At 34.2% G+C, this 14,347-nt stretch overlaps 1 protein-coding gene across 4 annotated transcripts in view; it reads right to left on the reverse strand.

Annotated features, from left to right (window-relative positions):
- Positions 1-14,347, reverse strand: part of FMN2 (formin 2) — a 166,291-nt gene that overhangs the window by 48,962 nt on the left and 102,982 nt on the right. For all 4 annotated transcript variants that reach the window (XM_032102204.1, XM_032102201.1, XM_032102203.1 and 1 more), the window contains 5 exons: positions 10,163-10,254; positions 9,895-10,024; positions 8,858-9,004; positions 7,003-7,062; positions 6,702-6,822 (listed from right to left, as the gene is read on the reverse strand). In XM_032102204.1, the coding sequence (XP_031958095.1) occupies positions 6,702-6,822; positions 7,003-7,062; positions 8,858-9,004; positions 9,895-10,024; positions 10,163-10,254 (550 nt within the window). The remainder of the gene's footprint in view (positions 1-6,701; positions 6,823-7,002; positions 7,063-8,857; positions 9,005-9,894; positions 10,025-10,162; positions 10,255-14,347) is intronic.

Genomic DNA, 14,347 nt, shown 5'->3' on the forward strand with positions numbered 1-14,347 from the left:
CTCAAGAATTCATCTCATTTTATATTTCTGTGTTAAAACACAAATAATTGCATTTTTTCAAGCCATTGTGTTAGTTTGCTCATCCTATTTTTTTCTTTTATTTTTATTTCAGGTCACCTTACTAAAAACATGTGAAGTTTCACAACAGCAAATATAATTTAAGAGACATCTATACGGAAAAGAAAAGTGACAAAAAATTTCTGTGCTTTGCACCAACATTTTCAGTTAGTGATTCTGTGACGTAAGATACACTCAGTCTCATTATCAGAAATAGTTGCTTTACCTTTTTTCAAAGGAGAAATAAAAAGTTTTCAACATTCAGAGTATCTTTTTAGTGCACATTTCCCAGCTGGTTCTGTTGGATGCCAAATTTTAGCCCTTGGAAGTACAAATCTCTTCTAAACATAAAAGATGTATTTTTGAACAAAATGGGTGAGCAGATGACCAGCTGCTCCTCAGGCTTTCTGCATTTTCTTTGGCCAGGGTAACAATGGGCAGCAGGATTTTTCTTTTCAAACCCCCAAAATATAAAAAATAAATGAAAAATAAAAGCAAACAAACAAACCAACAAAACCCCCACACCAAACAGTAACAAAATAAAAAAGGAAGCAAGCAGACTTATGAATTGTCTTGCATGAATAATTAACAGCTTCATTAGGCTGTTTTTATTAACCAATTCAGAAACCACATACTTATCTATAGAAGTCTGCTAGAAGTCAGGTGGATTTTCAAGATCGTTTAAGATACTTGAGAGCACACCTTTAATTGAGACTTGATAGACTTTGCTTTTAAGCCTTTATGGAAGCTTTGAAATTATGTCCTTAATTTTCTGAGGTTCTGAGTGCTCAGACTTCCACAAGAGATGTGCCGGTGTCCTACTTGTCTGAAAACCATACGACAACATAACCACTGTTTTCTCAACTTCCTCAGTGCTTTCTGGGTTCCTTACAACTGCAACCTGTGACTTTAAGAGAAAGTTTAGACTTTATCTAAAGGAAACAATGCTGGCCTCATCAAAAGACAAACTCTGATGAACCCAGCCACAAATACAGAAAGAGCTCTTAATTTTCTTTTATTTATTTTTTTTGGAATTGCAATGACTTACACTAAGAACTGCTGAGTCTTCAAGGGCTTCCATAGACAGCTCCTTGTTTGGAGTTTTAAGGACAGTAAAATATGACTCACAGATTGACTGAAAGCCTGGCTTTAGTTTACATCTGGTTTAGGTTTAGGAGTCTGCATGCAGCATAGCTGCAGCAATTAACCCTTTCTGTGATAACTGAACAAACAGCTAGAATTTGGGAGTGTACAGGTGTTAATGAGTAGGCAAAAGTAAAGATTTAATATGGTTAAACAATATCTGTTTCTGTAAAGGCAGGTTCTGTAAAGGTTTCTGTAAATGGTACAGATAACTGGAGGACTGACCCAAACCACTTTGCTATTAATTACCTTGAGTGATTTGGCATTTTATAATAAGACTGAAGGCATTATTTTATCACAATATGAATCTATGGATCATAAAAAAAAAAAGAAATATATTTATTAATTGTAAAATATCTTCATTCACATTTATATCAAAACTATTGACAGAGAATTACAAAACTACAATTTCAAATTGTCTTAGAACAGGATGTTTTTGATGATGAAATGTATTCAGCCTCCAAAGAGTACAATTTTTTCACTACTTCAATTCTCTCTACTTCATCTCCGTCTTCTCTTGAAACTTGAAATATCAGTGTACGAGCACATTAAAAAAACCTTAATTTTTTGGAAAACCTCTGAGGATACACTTTATTTCACCAAACTTTAGCTTTTTAAAAGATAGATCACCAGGTTATACTCGAGGCCTTTCCTTAACTGGAAAATTAATCAGTCCTTAGATTGTCCCTCTCCTCCTTAAGGAGGGGGACAACCAAATTCAGAAGATCAATCCCTTCCTTTTCTTCCATCTGAAGAGGGGCCATAAATGGCTTAAGGCTGCTCAAGTTTGTTAATTGAAGTCACAATTAATACCACTCCTGCTTCTGATCAAGAAGTGGCACTGAAATGTCGCCAGTGTCTTAGATCCATCATCAGAACTCTGATGGAAACAGTTGGGAATATGAAAAGATACAAGGATACATACGTGTGTGAGAAAGAAAGGGGCAAATAGAATGATACATTTTTAAAAATTTTAGTCTGAAAGCATTAATATTACTTATGAAAGAACTAATAGTGGATGCAATCTTATTTTGCAAAGTAATCCCTACACCCCAGACACAGTTCATCCATGAAGAGGAAAATTCAGTTTCAACTACAGCTTGACTGAACTCTGAGGTATGGGAACACTTTCTAGGTGTTAAGGGTAACCTTTACTGAGGCAAGAGGAATGATTAGTGAGCCTATTACTGTCCGAACTCTCTCAGTCCCATATTGACACCATCCCAAATACAACTTTTAAAAAGTCTTTCTATCCCACATTATGGTACTTCCAGTGCTCTTATTCACACAGCAGGTGTTAAACATGAGAGCACATAACAGCTCTACAACAAGCAGGTCCAACATGAATAGGTAACTTTAGGTGACTGTAAGATGCACTAAAAAAATAGGGAACGTGTATTTTTCCAAGATACTCTGGGGCTTTTCTTGGAACATACTTTTAAAATACAAAGTGTTCTGCAAATGCTTAACACTTTATAAACATTCTCAGTCACATTTATTCCAAATCAGGGAGATGTACTGGGCCACACAGCCTAGCTTCTTTGGATGGAGACTTTTCAGTGAGTTGTAAACACCCAGAATAGGAAAAGAAAGCATCACTAAAAAAATAATGTTAAATTATCATAATTATTGCTTGTAGTCAGTGACTAATCAAATATATTAAATATGACATTATGACACATAAACAAGTACTGACTTCAACTCAGTTTCATAGCAATCTGCATCATATTGTACTATTAATCTCTTCTACTAGTGAGATTTATTTTCTGCCTGACATTGTTTCTAATTCCCTTTTAGCTGAGCTTAAGTGAAAGTTTTGCAATAAGTGACAAGTGATGAATTAGTTTCTGATTAGTAAGAATAAACTTAATGTTGTAAGGCTAGAATGCTAATGTGTAGCCAAAGAATAGCTTCTAAACATTTTTTAACTTGCCATAATTTTATAACTCTCAATGCCATTTTAGTGTTCTAGTTCTTTCCTAAATACATCTTGAAGAATTTCATGGGCAAGAAATCCAACATGTTCCTAAACCACAATTTTACCTTAAGAGTGTCAGAGCAAAGAGGGTTAGAATCTTGATTAATACATGTTTTCCACATCTTTCTGCTCTGCCTGGAGCACTCTGAAGTGTCTAGAAAAACATACTGATACTAACAATTACATAACAGAGGTCCTAATCAGTGAGAATCACACACTGCTCCTGTGACCCTGGATGCCCAATTTTCTTTACATGGTGAGTTGATTTAAGTCATGTGGCAAGTGCTAAAGTTTCTTCTGTGGAATGACATAGGAGCAGAAGTCATTGCTTGGCATGACTGCATCAAGGAATGTTGCTGACAGCGAGGAGAGATCAAAAGCAGATCAAGTTGCTTAACAAACTATATGTCACTGAAGTCAAAAAGGCTAAAGTGGGAATCCTGGAGAGCTGTGAAATCTAGGAGCAACAGATGGAGCCAAACTCACTTGATTTGTTAGTTAAAGGATCTACCTGTTCTTTGGTCTTCTACCTTACCAAAAAAAAAAAAAAAAAAATCTGGTATATAAATTTTATCCTGGAGAGCTGTATTATTTAAAAAAAAATAAGTTTCTGTCTTATTCATCTTGGAACAGACACGGTATGATTCTAAAAGTCTTTGGGACTTGCACTTCTAATCTGAAATACTAGAAGAAATTTTCATTTCTAAGATTTTAAAAACTGCCAAGGCATAGAGTTCATGAACACTTAAATATGGACAATAGCCTCGATAGTCACAAGGGAAGAAAGCACAGAAGTTTGAACATCACGAGTCCTTTTTCTTTTTAAGCAGTCAGCATAATAACTCTAATACAAACATAAGCCCAAACTCAAAACTGTGAAAGAGCACATCAACAAAATTATTTTACAGAATCATGAAGACTATTTATAGCTGCATGTCTCTGTGTATATTACTGTCATCTTTGGATGGAAAAATACAACAGTACTAAAATGAACTGTTATTGTTACAGCTATGAAACTTTTTTTTTAATAATAACTGTCCTCCACTTTGTGGGTATTCTGTTGGGGTTTTTTAAGTTTTATGAAAGGATCTTTCTGGAATGAAATTTACCTTTGAATAATGATCCAGGAAAGTTTTCAAAGTCAGAAATAAAATATCTGCAGAAGACTTTTTTCCTGGGTGAACCAACACCTCCTTCCCCCACTGTAATAAGCATGATCTCACTGCATGGTTTTCAGGGTATTTGAAACTAACATGAACAGAATACCCTTAAAATGGTGATACTGCCTGCATCAATATTATGAACAAGTTTCTGTTTCTCAGTGACAAAGAACAAATCAAATGCCCCACCCTCACCAAATGGTGAAATCTGCCATCTAATTACTGATGAATATAAGTACAAAGTTACAGTCCACGTCTCAGTATAAAACAGTAATGTATTCTGGGCATTTATTTCTATGACTTTAAAGTCAGTGTTTCCCAGGAATAATCAATACTCATTTACTCACACTGACATCAAATTAATCGGTTCATATTTAGAATTTTGTCAGAATTTTCTCAGCATCATACAACTCTCTTCTTGTTCAGTCATTTGATGAGGCACTTAATAGCTCTAGTAACTCATAAGATTCCATGTCTTCATTAGCAAATCTGGCAGTGTACTTAGAGTAAATGCAGTAAAAAACCCGTTTGCAAGTAATTTTATGCATTCTGTTAAAATTTGTACTCTATTTAGAAATGATTGTCATTAAGACAGGCTATTCTATCTCACTGAAATCATTATAACGAGCTATCAGAATACCTAGAATTTTTAATGTATTACTAAAATTTACTTCTACTGCTCTTGCAGTCATAAAATCTTTTAACAGAAATTGTTTTTAATTTAGATTGACACTTTTCTTTGGAAAAGGAACCACAAAGCATTTTGCATCTCTGGACACTATTAAGAAGTCATGACTGAGACTGCAGTCTGGTTTTGAAATTGTCATGACATATTCAGGAGAGGATGAAGATGCTGATGCTGTCCCCAAAAAAGCTTGTACCAGCAATGGTGTTTGTAGTTATTCTTCAGTTTCATTAACTACAGAGAAGAGTCTCGAGCCTGAGGGTTGGATTGGAAGCACAGAAAGAATTTCAACTGCAATCTGAAGGCAGATCGAAGCGTGTAATTTCCATTTCTACAGAACCCCTGCTTTGATCACTGCACAGTGTGGATTTATTCCACAAGAGATTTATGTCTGTGTGCAAATTTCAACCTTGATCTAAAAATATTTAACCTTTAATGTACCAAAAAACATTTTTGGTAAACTTGTGAGGAATAAACTCTGCCCCCATGGATATTCGTTAACATGCACCTGAATTCAAGTATCTTTTTTAAATAAGACCTATGTATCTTCTACATGTGCAAGCTTGGAGATCAGCTCTGAGATTATCTGGAAGTTGCAAGAAGTATAGAACAAGTTTTCATGACTGAATTGTGAGATTTTTGCTCCCTAGATTGTTCAGGAGCAGTAAATGGATGATGCTACAGTTCACTCCCTAGTATCACACTAAGTGACCTTGATACAACTTTAAATATTACCTCAAAATATTTAAAATAACTTTTAAAACATCCAAACAAAGTTTGATAGAAGCAAGAAGGGAAGGTCAGATATCCTTTAGTAACCATGTTATGTTTTTGTTTTAATAGAGAACCTCCCATTGTAGGTTGATCAGGGATTAATGGATTACCAAACCTTTTCTAGCTCTCCAGAGGCATGGCATTTAAAAGCAGCAAGGCAACAGTAATGGGCAGATCACTCCTTGATTTGTATCTCCCCCTCAAAGATTCAGCACAGTAACATAACTGACCAGTTTAACACAGATTTTTTGCAAAAAATATTGAAGATCATGGATCGTTTGTGCAAACTACTCTTGCTTAACAAATCTAGTGCTTAGATCCCCATGCTATTAAGAAATATATGGTAAATGTTCTTCATCAAAGTCTAGCAAATATATCTTAAGCTTGCTGAATTCATTTAAAGAAAACATTTCATAAGAGGAGAAAAAATACTTCCTTTGCATGTTACTTTTCAGTAAAGTCCAGTTATTTGAAGTGTCTCTAACAATGTCATACTTTTTATCTGCTAGATACTATTTGGACCTGGTTATAAACCTCTTATTATTTTTTGATCATGGACATAGTCCAACACTTTGCAATGCTTTTTATGGTCAAAGACTTGAAATCAGTGTGCAAAAAAGAAAAACTAAATTAGTTTTTTGGTTTGGTTTTGAAACAAAAGATTTAACCTAACTGGTTTGATGCTGTTTAATTTAAAAACCTCTTCAGGTTATCTACAGAAAATTGTGTATTATTGCACTATTTCCATAGTCATGGAAAAGCAAATTAAAGAAACAAACTAATAGCTGAGAAGTTAAAAATACACAACTATTTTTACAGTGTCATCTAATTTCTCAAAATGATACAAACAAAAATAGAAGAGATATAATGGCAACATATAATTAGCACGATCTGGGTTCAGTACCTCGCAAATCTTTCTTCATTTTGCGGAGATCTTTCTGAAAATCATCAAACTTCAGTTGCGAAGCCTGGAAGAGATCTTGTGGATCCGGAAGAGGAAAGATGCATTGTTCTCTTCCAGCATCCTGACAAAACCACAAGTGAACAGTTACATAGTGCTCGTTACTTTTTCCTATACTAAAATATATAACTGAAAGCACAGAGAATATTTGTACACATTTCTGCATCTTGCCAGCAGAAGAGCAAATTTAGTCAGTTGGGTTGCTTAACCCGAATTTAAAAGAATAAATTTAACTTTCACTCACCTCATCAAAATTACGCAAATAATATGAGACAATGTAAGATAGAAGACTTCTGCTGTTGTCCTGTATAGAAGAGGAAGAGTTTTCTGTGTTACTGAAACTCACAGAAAAAAAAAATTCAGAAAAGGTAATTCATATAAATGAAATATTTAGTGTAAAAAAATACTTTGCTGGTTTGGTCCCTTCACAAAAAAAAAAAAAAAAAAAGAAACACACAAAAAACCACCCAAATCAAAATCAAACCTCACCCTGAAGTCCTATTTAATCATTAAATAAAATGAAGAAAGATATAACACTCATGGAACACACTCCTGATTTTTTAATTCTACCTGATTTCAAACCTTATGTTCTGAAATTTTTCAACAAAGAAAAGAGAAATTGTTTCTGGGTTCATGTAGACAAGTTCTTCAAGGCAACACTATAACTATAACCAAAGCAAAGTTAAATTAAACAAAGAAAGTTGTTTTTATAAATGAAATTTGGGGGGTGAGGGAGGGAGCTTTTTCATTGCTTCCCCTGTGTAATCTCTCTAATGAAACTTCAGCAGAAAACCTTCCATTTGAAGAGGATTTCTGACAGAATTAAATTTTCAGATGTGTTAAGAAAAGGATTTTTGTAAGAGCTTTCCTGACAGATCAGTAGCAAATAAACTGAAAATGTATCTTGCAATTGCAAGGTTAAAAGTCAAAATATTTCCAGCAAATTACATACTCAAGTCTTGAGTTACCAAACTAAATTTAGTGTGCCTACATTTTCTACTGAGCAGAGTTCTAAAACTGGTGACATATCAGATCTAGAGCCAATTTGAAGGTTCAGCTGGAGTAAGCTGCTCTAAATACGTTGTACTGAAGTGTCATTCACATCACCACTCCCTTGGTTTAAAAAAGAGACCAGGATGCAAGAATGAAATTCCTCCACCCATTTAAAAAGGCAAATGGCTGACATGGTCTCTCAACTCAGGGTTAACAGTCTACTCACACGACCTACCTCAGCAGCTAAAAAAATGTATATTTAGTGAGGGACCAAGCAGGGAAACCAACTCTTCTTTTTCTGCCATTTGCAGAATTGAAGATCTTGACAGTGACTCATCACATTGGTAGGAACTAATTTAAGGGTCAAGAGTTATTGCTATAATCTGTCACATTCAGGTAAGATTTTTCATTATAGCCATAGAAACTTTAAGATTATTGTTTCCTTGTAAACAAAAGTAGATATCTGATGTAACCCTGAAGTGATTAATCAAAGCCAAAAATTGCTGGTAACACACAAATTCCAGTTTAGCACAGAGCAAGAAAAAACATTACTTATCACTGTCTTTACTGAGATGACTAGACTAGACAGATCTTGAATCAAGAAGTACTTTACTAGGTGGCTCCATGTTTCAATATTAAATACAAACTCTGTAATCATGGTGTACATAAAGAATGAATTTTGGATTATCCAAAATGCTCTGGATGCCTATTCAATCATTTCCAGGAGTGACATTTTTTCCCTCACAAATATTTTGAATCAGCATGGAACTCTTTCCACTTCTGTAATAAACTTTTAACTGTCAGATCATAGTATCTAATTACAAGAAAAGTTGGAACTATGAAGTGTACTGAAAGTCAAATGTACATCAAACTAGGAACTAAAACATAAATTTAGGTATTTTTGTTTGTATAGTAGTGAAAAGAGATGGTTAATTTTCATAATTCTACAAATACATCCAACTCTACAAGTGTGATCAGATAAGCACAGCAACAAAAGAATTCCCTTCCACATGCCTTCATAAACTTCACAACATTTACTCAGAAACGAAGTAATTTTCTGAGAATTTAAGCTTCTCAGGCCTTCAGGAAGTCTCAAGTCAACTTACACTGCTCTTTACATCTTTCAGTTTTGGCAGGATATCTAGTCCAAACCCATCAGCCTGTCCTCGTGTCCTGTTTCCACCATTCATGTAATTTCCAAAGGCAAGAACCAAACCTAGAACCCTCATAACGCCTGATTCATTCTTCAATGTCTAAAATACAGGAAAAAAAAAAAAAGTTCAAAGTCCCATTAATATTTATGGTTAATGAGCAGATTTGTTGATGTTGTGTTACCTTCTACTGCAACACATAGAAGTAGAACAATATTAATATGTAATTTTTTATGAATGGCGAATGTTATCTCCAAAATGGAGACTTAGAAAAAAATAAGAGAAAATCTGTACAGTATTACCAGACATGACCTGTTGAAAAAATCAAAATAGTAATCCTTGACTGATACTGAAATTGTGAATGGTATATTTAATTTCTGAGAAAATTAATCAAGAAGTTCATAAAACACTCAGATGGAACAAGTAAAACATTTAATCAATCAAATAAAAAACATTACATAGTAAAACATAAAACAATTGAAACAGTTTTAAGTTATCAAAAATACTGATGTTACCTGCGTTTTAAAGCCCCATATTTGTTTTGCATGGGACTGCAAAATTCCAGTAATCTCTTCAGACTAGATACAACATTGCTATCTCTATCTGATGTTAGATACCAGAGATATTATTAAGTTGCACATTTCTCAAGTTCGAGCAAACACAAGGTTAGCTGAACTGGCATTCCTTTGAAAAGGAGTGATACAGTGACTATGAAGAGGGAAGATTTTGCTTTAAAAAATGTAGAAGGTGCACTGTTTTCCAGAGACTGATACACACTGATGGCAAAACCATGATATAATTCAGAACCAAAAGCTAATCTTAAAATTCACTTTGATGTTGAAGAACAATCATAAAATGTTCTATTCTACTATCCTTTAGATTTTTAATGAGTACTTTAAGTAAATAAAGTGAAAACTTTTGAAATATGAGTAAAGCTTAACAAGATTAAATATCAAAAATTTAGATCTACTTTTTCACAGAGCACAACCTACCTCACACAGTTTCTGTAACAATTCAAGTTTGCGACGGATTGAACCAATGCTTTCTGAAAACGTTGATTGGAACAGGATGCAAAACACACGTTCTGAAAAGTTGGGAATCAGTGAGAGTTCATAGAGGAACCTGTCGAAGTGATTAAAGAAAATTATTTGGGTCACTGTCAGTAGGTACAGGCTTGGGGTTTTTTTCATACATATTTTGCTTCAGCAGAGAAAGTTTTCTGAAGTGAGCAAAACTGCTCTTTCATAAGTGTGTTCTTACTGTTCTGGCTTATCCAAAGACTTGGCGTTCTCTTTTTCCTTGGATGCCTTGCTATGCTTTTCTATTTTTTCTAGCTCATCTGATTGTGCTCTCTGGAATAAAGGAAAAAAAAACCGAAAAATTGTTGTGACTAGTCAAACAACACAGATAAAGATACCCTTGTAACAAATCAAATTCATAGATTTTTCTTTTCTTTCTAGCAACTGCTTATAGTAAAACTGTAAGAGTCTACAGAGTGATTTTATGTATAAATAGATCTGATAGAGAATAGAATATCTTGCAAATAATATTACTGCCAGCAGTCTGCAAATTATTTACTCATTCAATGATGCACTGAGATGACAGTCTTCACTCCCAATGCCTTTACTTTGCTGATTTATGAAGTCTTTGAATTGAAGGACTCAAGAGGAGAGTGGTATTTCTCGTCACAAATTTGTTAGGTTACGTTTGAATGTCATCTGATCTTTAAATATGCATTTAAATAATATTTTTTTTTAATAAATGAAAACACTTTTGTATTGTTTATTGCATTTTAAATTTTAGTAGGGATCTGAGAAACCACAATGGAACGAACATATATTTGATTTATAATGGAACTGTCATACATATAACACATGAGAACTACTGCATATTTCTTTGGAGTAAAATTATTTTTATTTTTATCTTAATAAGCCAAAAAAATTACATATAAACTGCCTAGTTTCCTGAAGAACCCTGTGGCACACTGTGAAATCTGTTCTTCAATACTCCAATCAACAGAAACTGAGCCTCACTTTTTTCTGTGTTCCAAGCTATGGTAAAATTTTTTTCTAAACTGTATTACTGGAAAATGGAATGGCATGGAAAGGAATAAAAGTGAAATGAAAATTCCTCCTTCTGACCCTTCTTTTGACAAATATAGCAGTTTTCAAAAGAGATTCAAAACATCAATCTGCCCAAGTGTTAAAAAAAGGTACATCTACCATTATTCCTTTAAGAAAACATTACACTCATTTTTTAACTTTCTCCACCACAGAACTTGAAGACAACAGTGGAAAATTATATTCTAAGCACTTAGATAATGGCAAAGCATAAGATATGCTGCATCTGCATTCTCTCTTGAATGCTTTTGCAGGGTTAGCAGAAGAGGGATGGAGCTGTTTCAAATCATAGTGCCTGCTCCATCAGGAACCTAAAACCAGAAAGTTGGGTTTGGACACTTTTTCTGAGATTGTTGAACATCTTCCCACATGAAAAAGGAGAAAATACTGATGCAAAATAGAAAGATGAAGAGACTGAAGAGACATTTAGCAAAAGCCCTTTAGAGTTTCTCTTATTACATCAAGAAGTCTGGAAATGACTGCAAGGCCACCTATCTTGAATGTCACATATCCTAATTTAGCCAGAGTTTCTGTGGATGTTCTTCAAAGGTCATCTCTAAAGTTGTCTGATCTTATATATTAAATACTTCAACAGATTGGAAGTATTAAAAACTCTTTTTTCCAGCAATAAACTTTGTTCTCGACACTAAGAAATTATTATGGTGGTAGTACCTGTACCCAAGATTAATAGAATAGCTGAGGTTTGAAGGGACCCCTGGAGACTGTCTAGGTGAACACTGACACAAAGCAGAGGCAGCTAGAAAAGCTTGCTCAGTATCATGTCCAGCCAGGTTTTGAATATCCCCAAGGATGGAGACCTGATGACTTCTCTAGGCAGACTGTTCCAGTGTTTGGACACCCTTGCAGTAAAAAAAATAAAAAAAAAGGTGTTTCTATTTAAATGGAATTATGGAATTTCTGGTGTTTCAAATTCAGGAGGCCCACTATGTCTTGTCATTATGTTGGGCATCCCTGAGTCTAGCTCTGTGTTCTTTACTCCCCCTCCCCAGTCAGGTATTTGTACATACTGATAAGATTGTCCAGAGCTTTCTCTTTTCCAGACTGAGCAACCCAGCTGTCTCTCCTTGTATAACACTTCTCCAAGTCTTTAACCATCATTGCTGCTCTGCACTAGACTTGCTCCCATATATCACTATCTCTTGCCCTGGAGGGGCCACACCTGCACATAGAATCCTAAATGTGATCCCATGAGTGCTGAGCAGGTCACTTCCCCTGACCTGTTTGGGCCTTCCTTTATCTGATTGTTTATATGGCATCACACCTCTCTCAGTTAATGAGGACTAGGCTGAGGATTTTTTATCAGTTTTTAATTTTAAAATACTGGCAGTGGCCTATTCATAACACTTAGTTTCCTGAATTCCCTAGCCCAGTTTCACTTCTGTGTGAGGAAAGAAACCTGGACCTTCATCCTCCAAAGGTATTTTTCTCCATAAAGTCAATGCAGACATAGGACCTGTGAATATAATTACTATAGTAATTATTTCTTGTATCAAGATATCCTGAGAAGAAGAATGTTTCCAAGATCCTAGGATCAGAAAATTTAATCCACTTTTAATCCAGTCTTAGAAGACTCACCCAGAGACAAGATGAGGACTAGAAAAGAGACAACTAACTGCAGAAGTATTAAATTAAATATTGCATGTGCTGTTGACGAGAAGGCTTGGGTATGGTTTTGTGTTAAAAAGGCAGATGTAAATGGGAGATGTCCACACTTAATCTAGAATACTCTTAATCAAGTGAGAGTTAAAAGAAAAGAAAATTTCCATCACTTCTCAAATCAGTAAGAACTCTCTTGGCAATAAGTGAAATCTATAGATTTTAGAAATTTGAAGGATGCCAAGAAAGGTAGCATTGTTCCAGTGGTCATATCATCAGAGCCATGGAGGTCTAGATGTGAAAATGACATGACTGTGTATAAAGAGCTATTTTATTTATTCAACTCAAATTTCAAAAAGTTCATGTATTCAATTCACACTTGTAAATTTTTGAAAAAAAAATTAACTTTTTGTAAAAGTAAACAAGTTCTCATACTAACAATTTAAATTAAGTTCCATTATTTCTGGTGAGTCTGTAAAGTATGTTCTCTTCTGTTAAACTGAAGGAAAATCACTTGACATTTTTTTCATAACAGTTAAAGAGAAGTAAATATTTTAACATGAAGCATAAAACTAAATGGTTATTTGCAAATATTTTAGAATAAATACTGAGAATTCTCTCTCTCCTGGCCTTCTACATATAGTGAAATATTAGAGGGCTTATCGCAGCAATCTATTACATACATGTATGTTCAAGCTCTTAATGTTTCTCCACCAAATCCCATGGCCAAAGGTTAGGCAGACTCTCTATTCCTTATTTAAAGCCATTATTCCCAGGTTGTTTATGCAAAGAAGTAACAACTGTCAAAGATACAAAGGCTAAGCATGATCCACTCATGGGCAGGCCAGAGCAAAACTCAAGAGAGAAGGTTTACACCCTTCACCAAAATCAAGAAGTTGAAATACATGGTCCAAGTTCAGAATCAAACCTGAATTTCAAGTCACTAATTTTGGCTCAGGTATCCAGAATTGTGATCTGTGGGTACTTTAAATTCTGACAGAAAAGAAATACTGTATCTTTTGCACAGCTATTATTGAAGATCATTTCTCAGAAGTTTTACCAGCTTCCTTTATTGTTAATGGCTATTTATTCTCTAATTTACAAATGGATAATTAAAATAAGCTTTTATATTGCCCTTCAAAGAGAGAACACATTCAATAAATACTTCTCATAAAAGTAATTAATCTGATTGCATTAGCACCTCCTTGAATGTCACTGATATTTCTTTCCTTGAATTTTAGCTATATATAGCTATATAGCATCCAAATTAGAAAAAATAACATAATATACTAGAATTTGCTTTAACCATATCTAAAATCAGACAGCATAAATCTAACAGAAATTACTGCAAAAATATTCTGCTTCAGTTTAATTATTTTCCTATTTTTTTCCAGAGTATAAATTTAGCCTGTATTTGGTCTTACCAAAGTTCATAACGGCCCTTTTTCAATCTCACAACATAAATCTTATCCATTTTCTGGTTAGCTTTTTTTTTCCTTGCAACAGAACCTTAGCTCTGAGTTTGGATCAGTTTAAATGTATGCAATTTTATTTTTTGCCAAACTTGACTTTAAAACTTTGTGTTATATATTTCAAAAACATCAAGTGACTTGTCTAAGGAATTTTGTCAACAGTTGCTGGAACAACACGGATATACAGAGATACCACAGTTAATAATAAATATCATATTCTTTTGAAGCTGGATCAT

Source organism: Corvus moneduloides, chromosome 3, assembly GCF_009650955.1.
Source record: "Corvus moneduloides isolate bCorMon1 chromosome 3, bCorMon1.pri, whole genome shotgun sequence".
Classification (NCBI taxonomy): domain Eukaryota; kingdom Metazoa; phylum Chordata; class Aves; order Passeriformes; family Corvidae; genus Corvus; species Corvus moneduloides.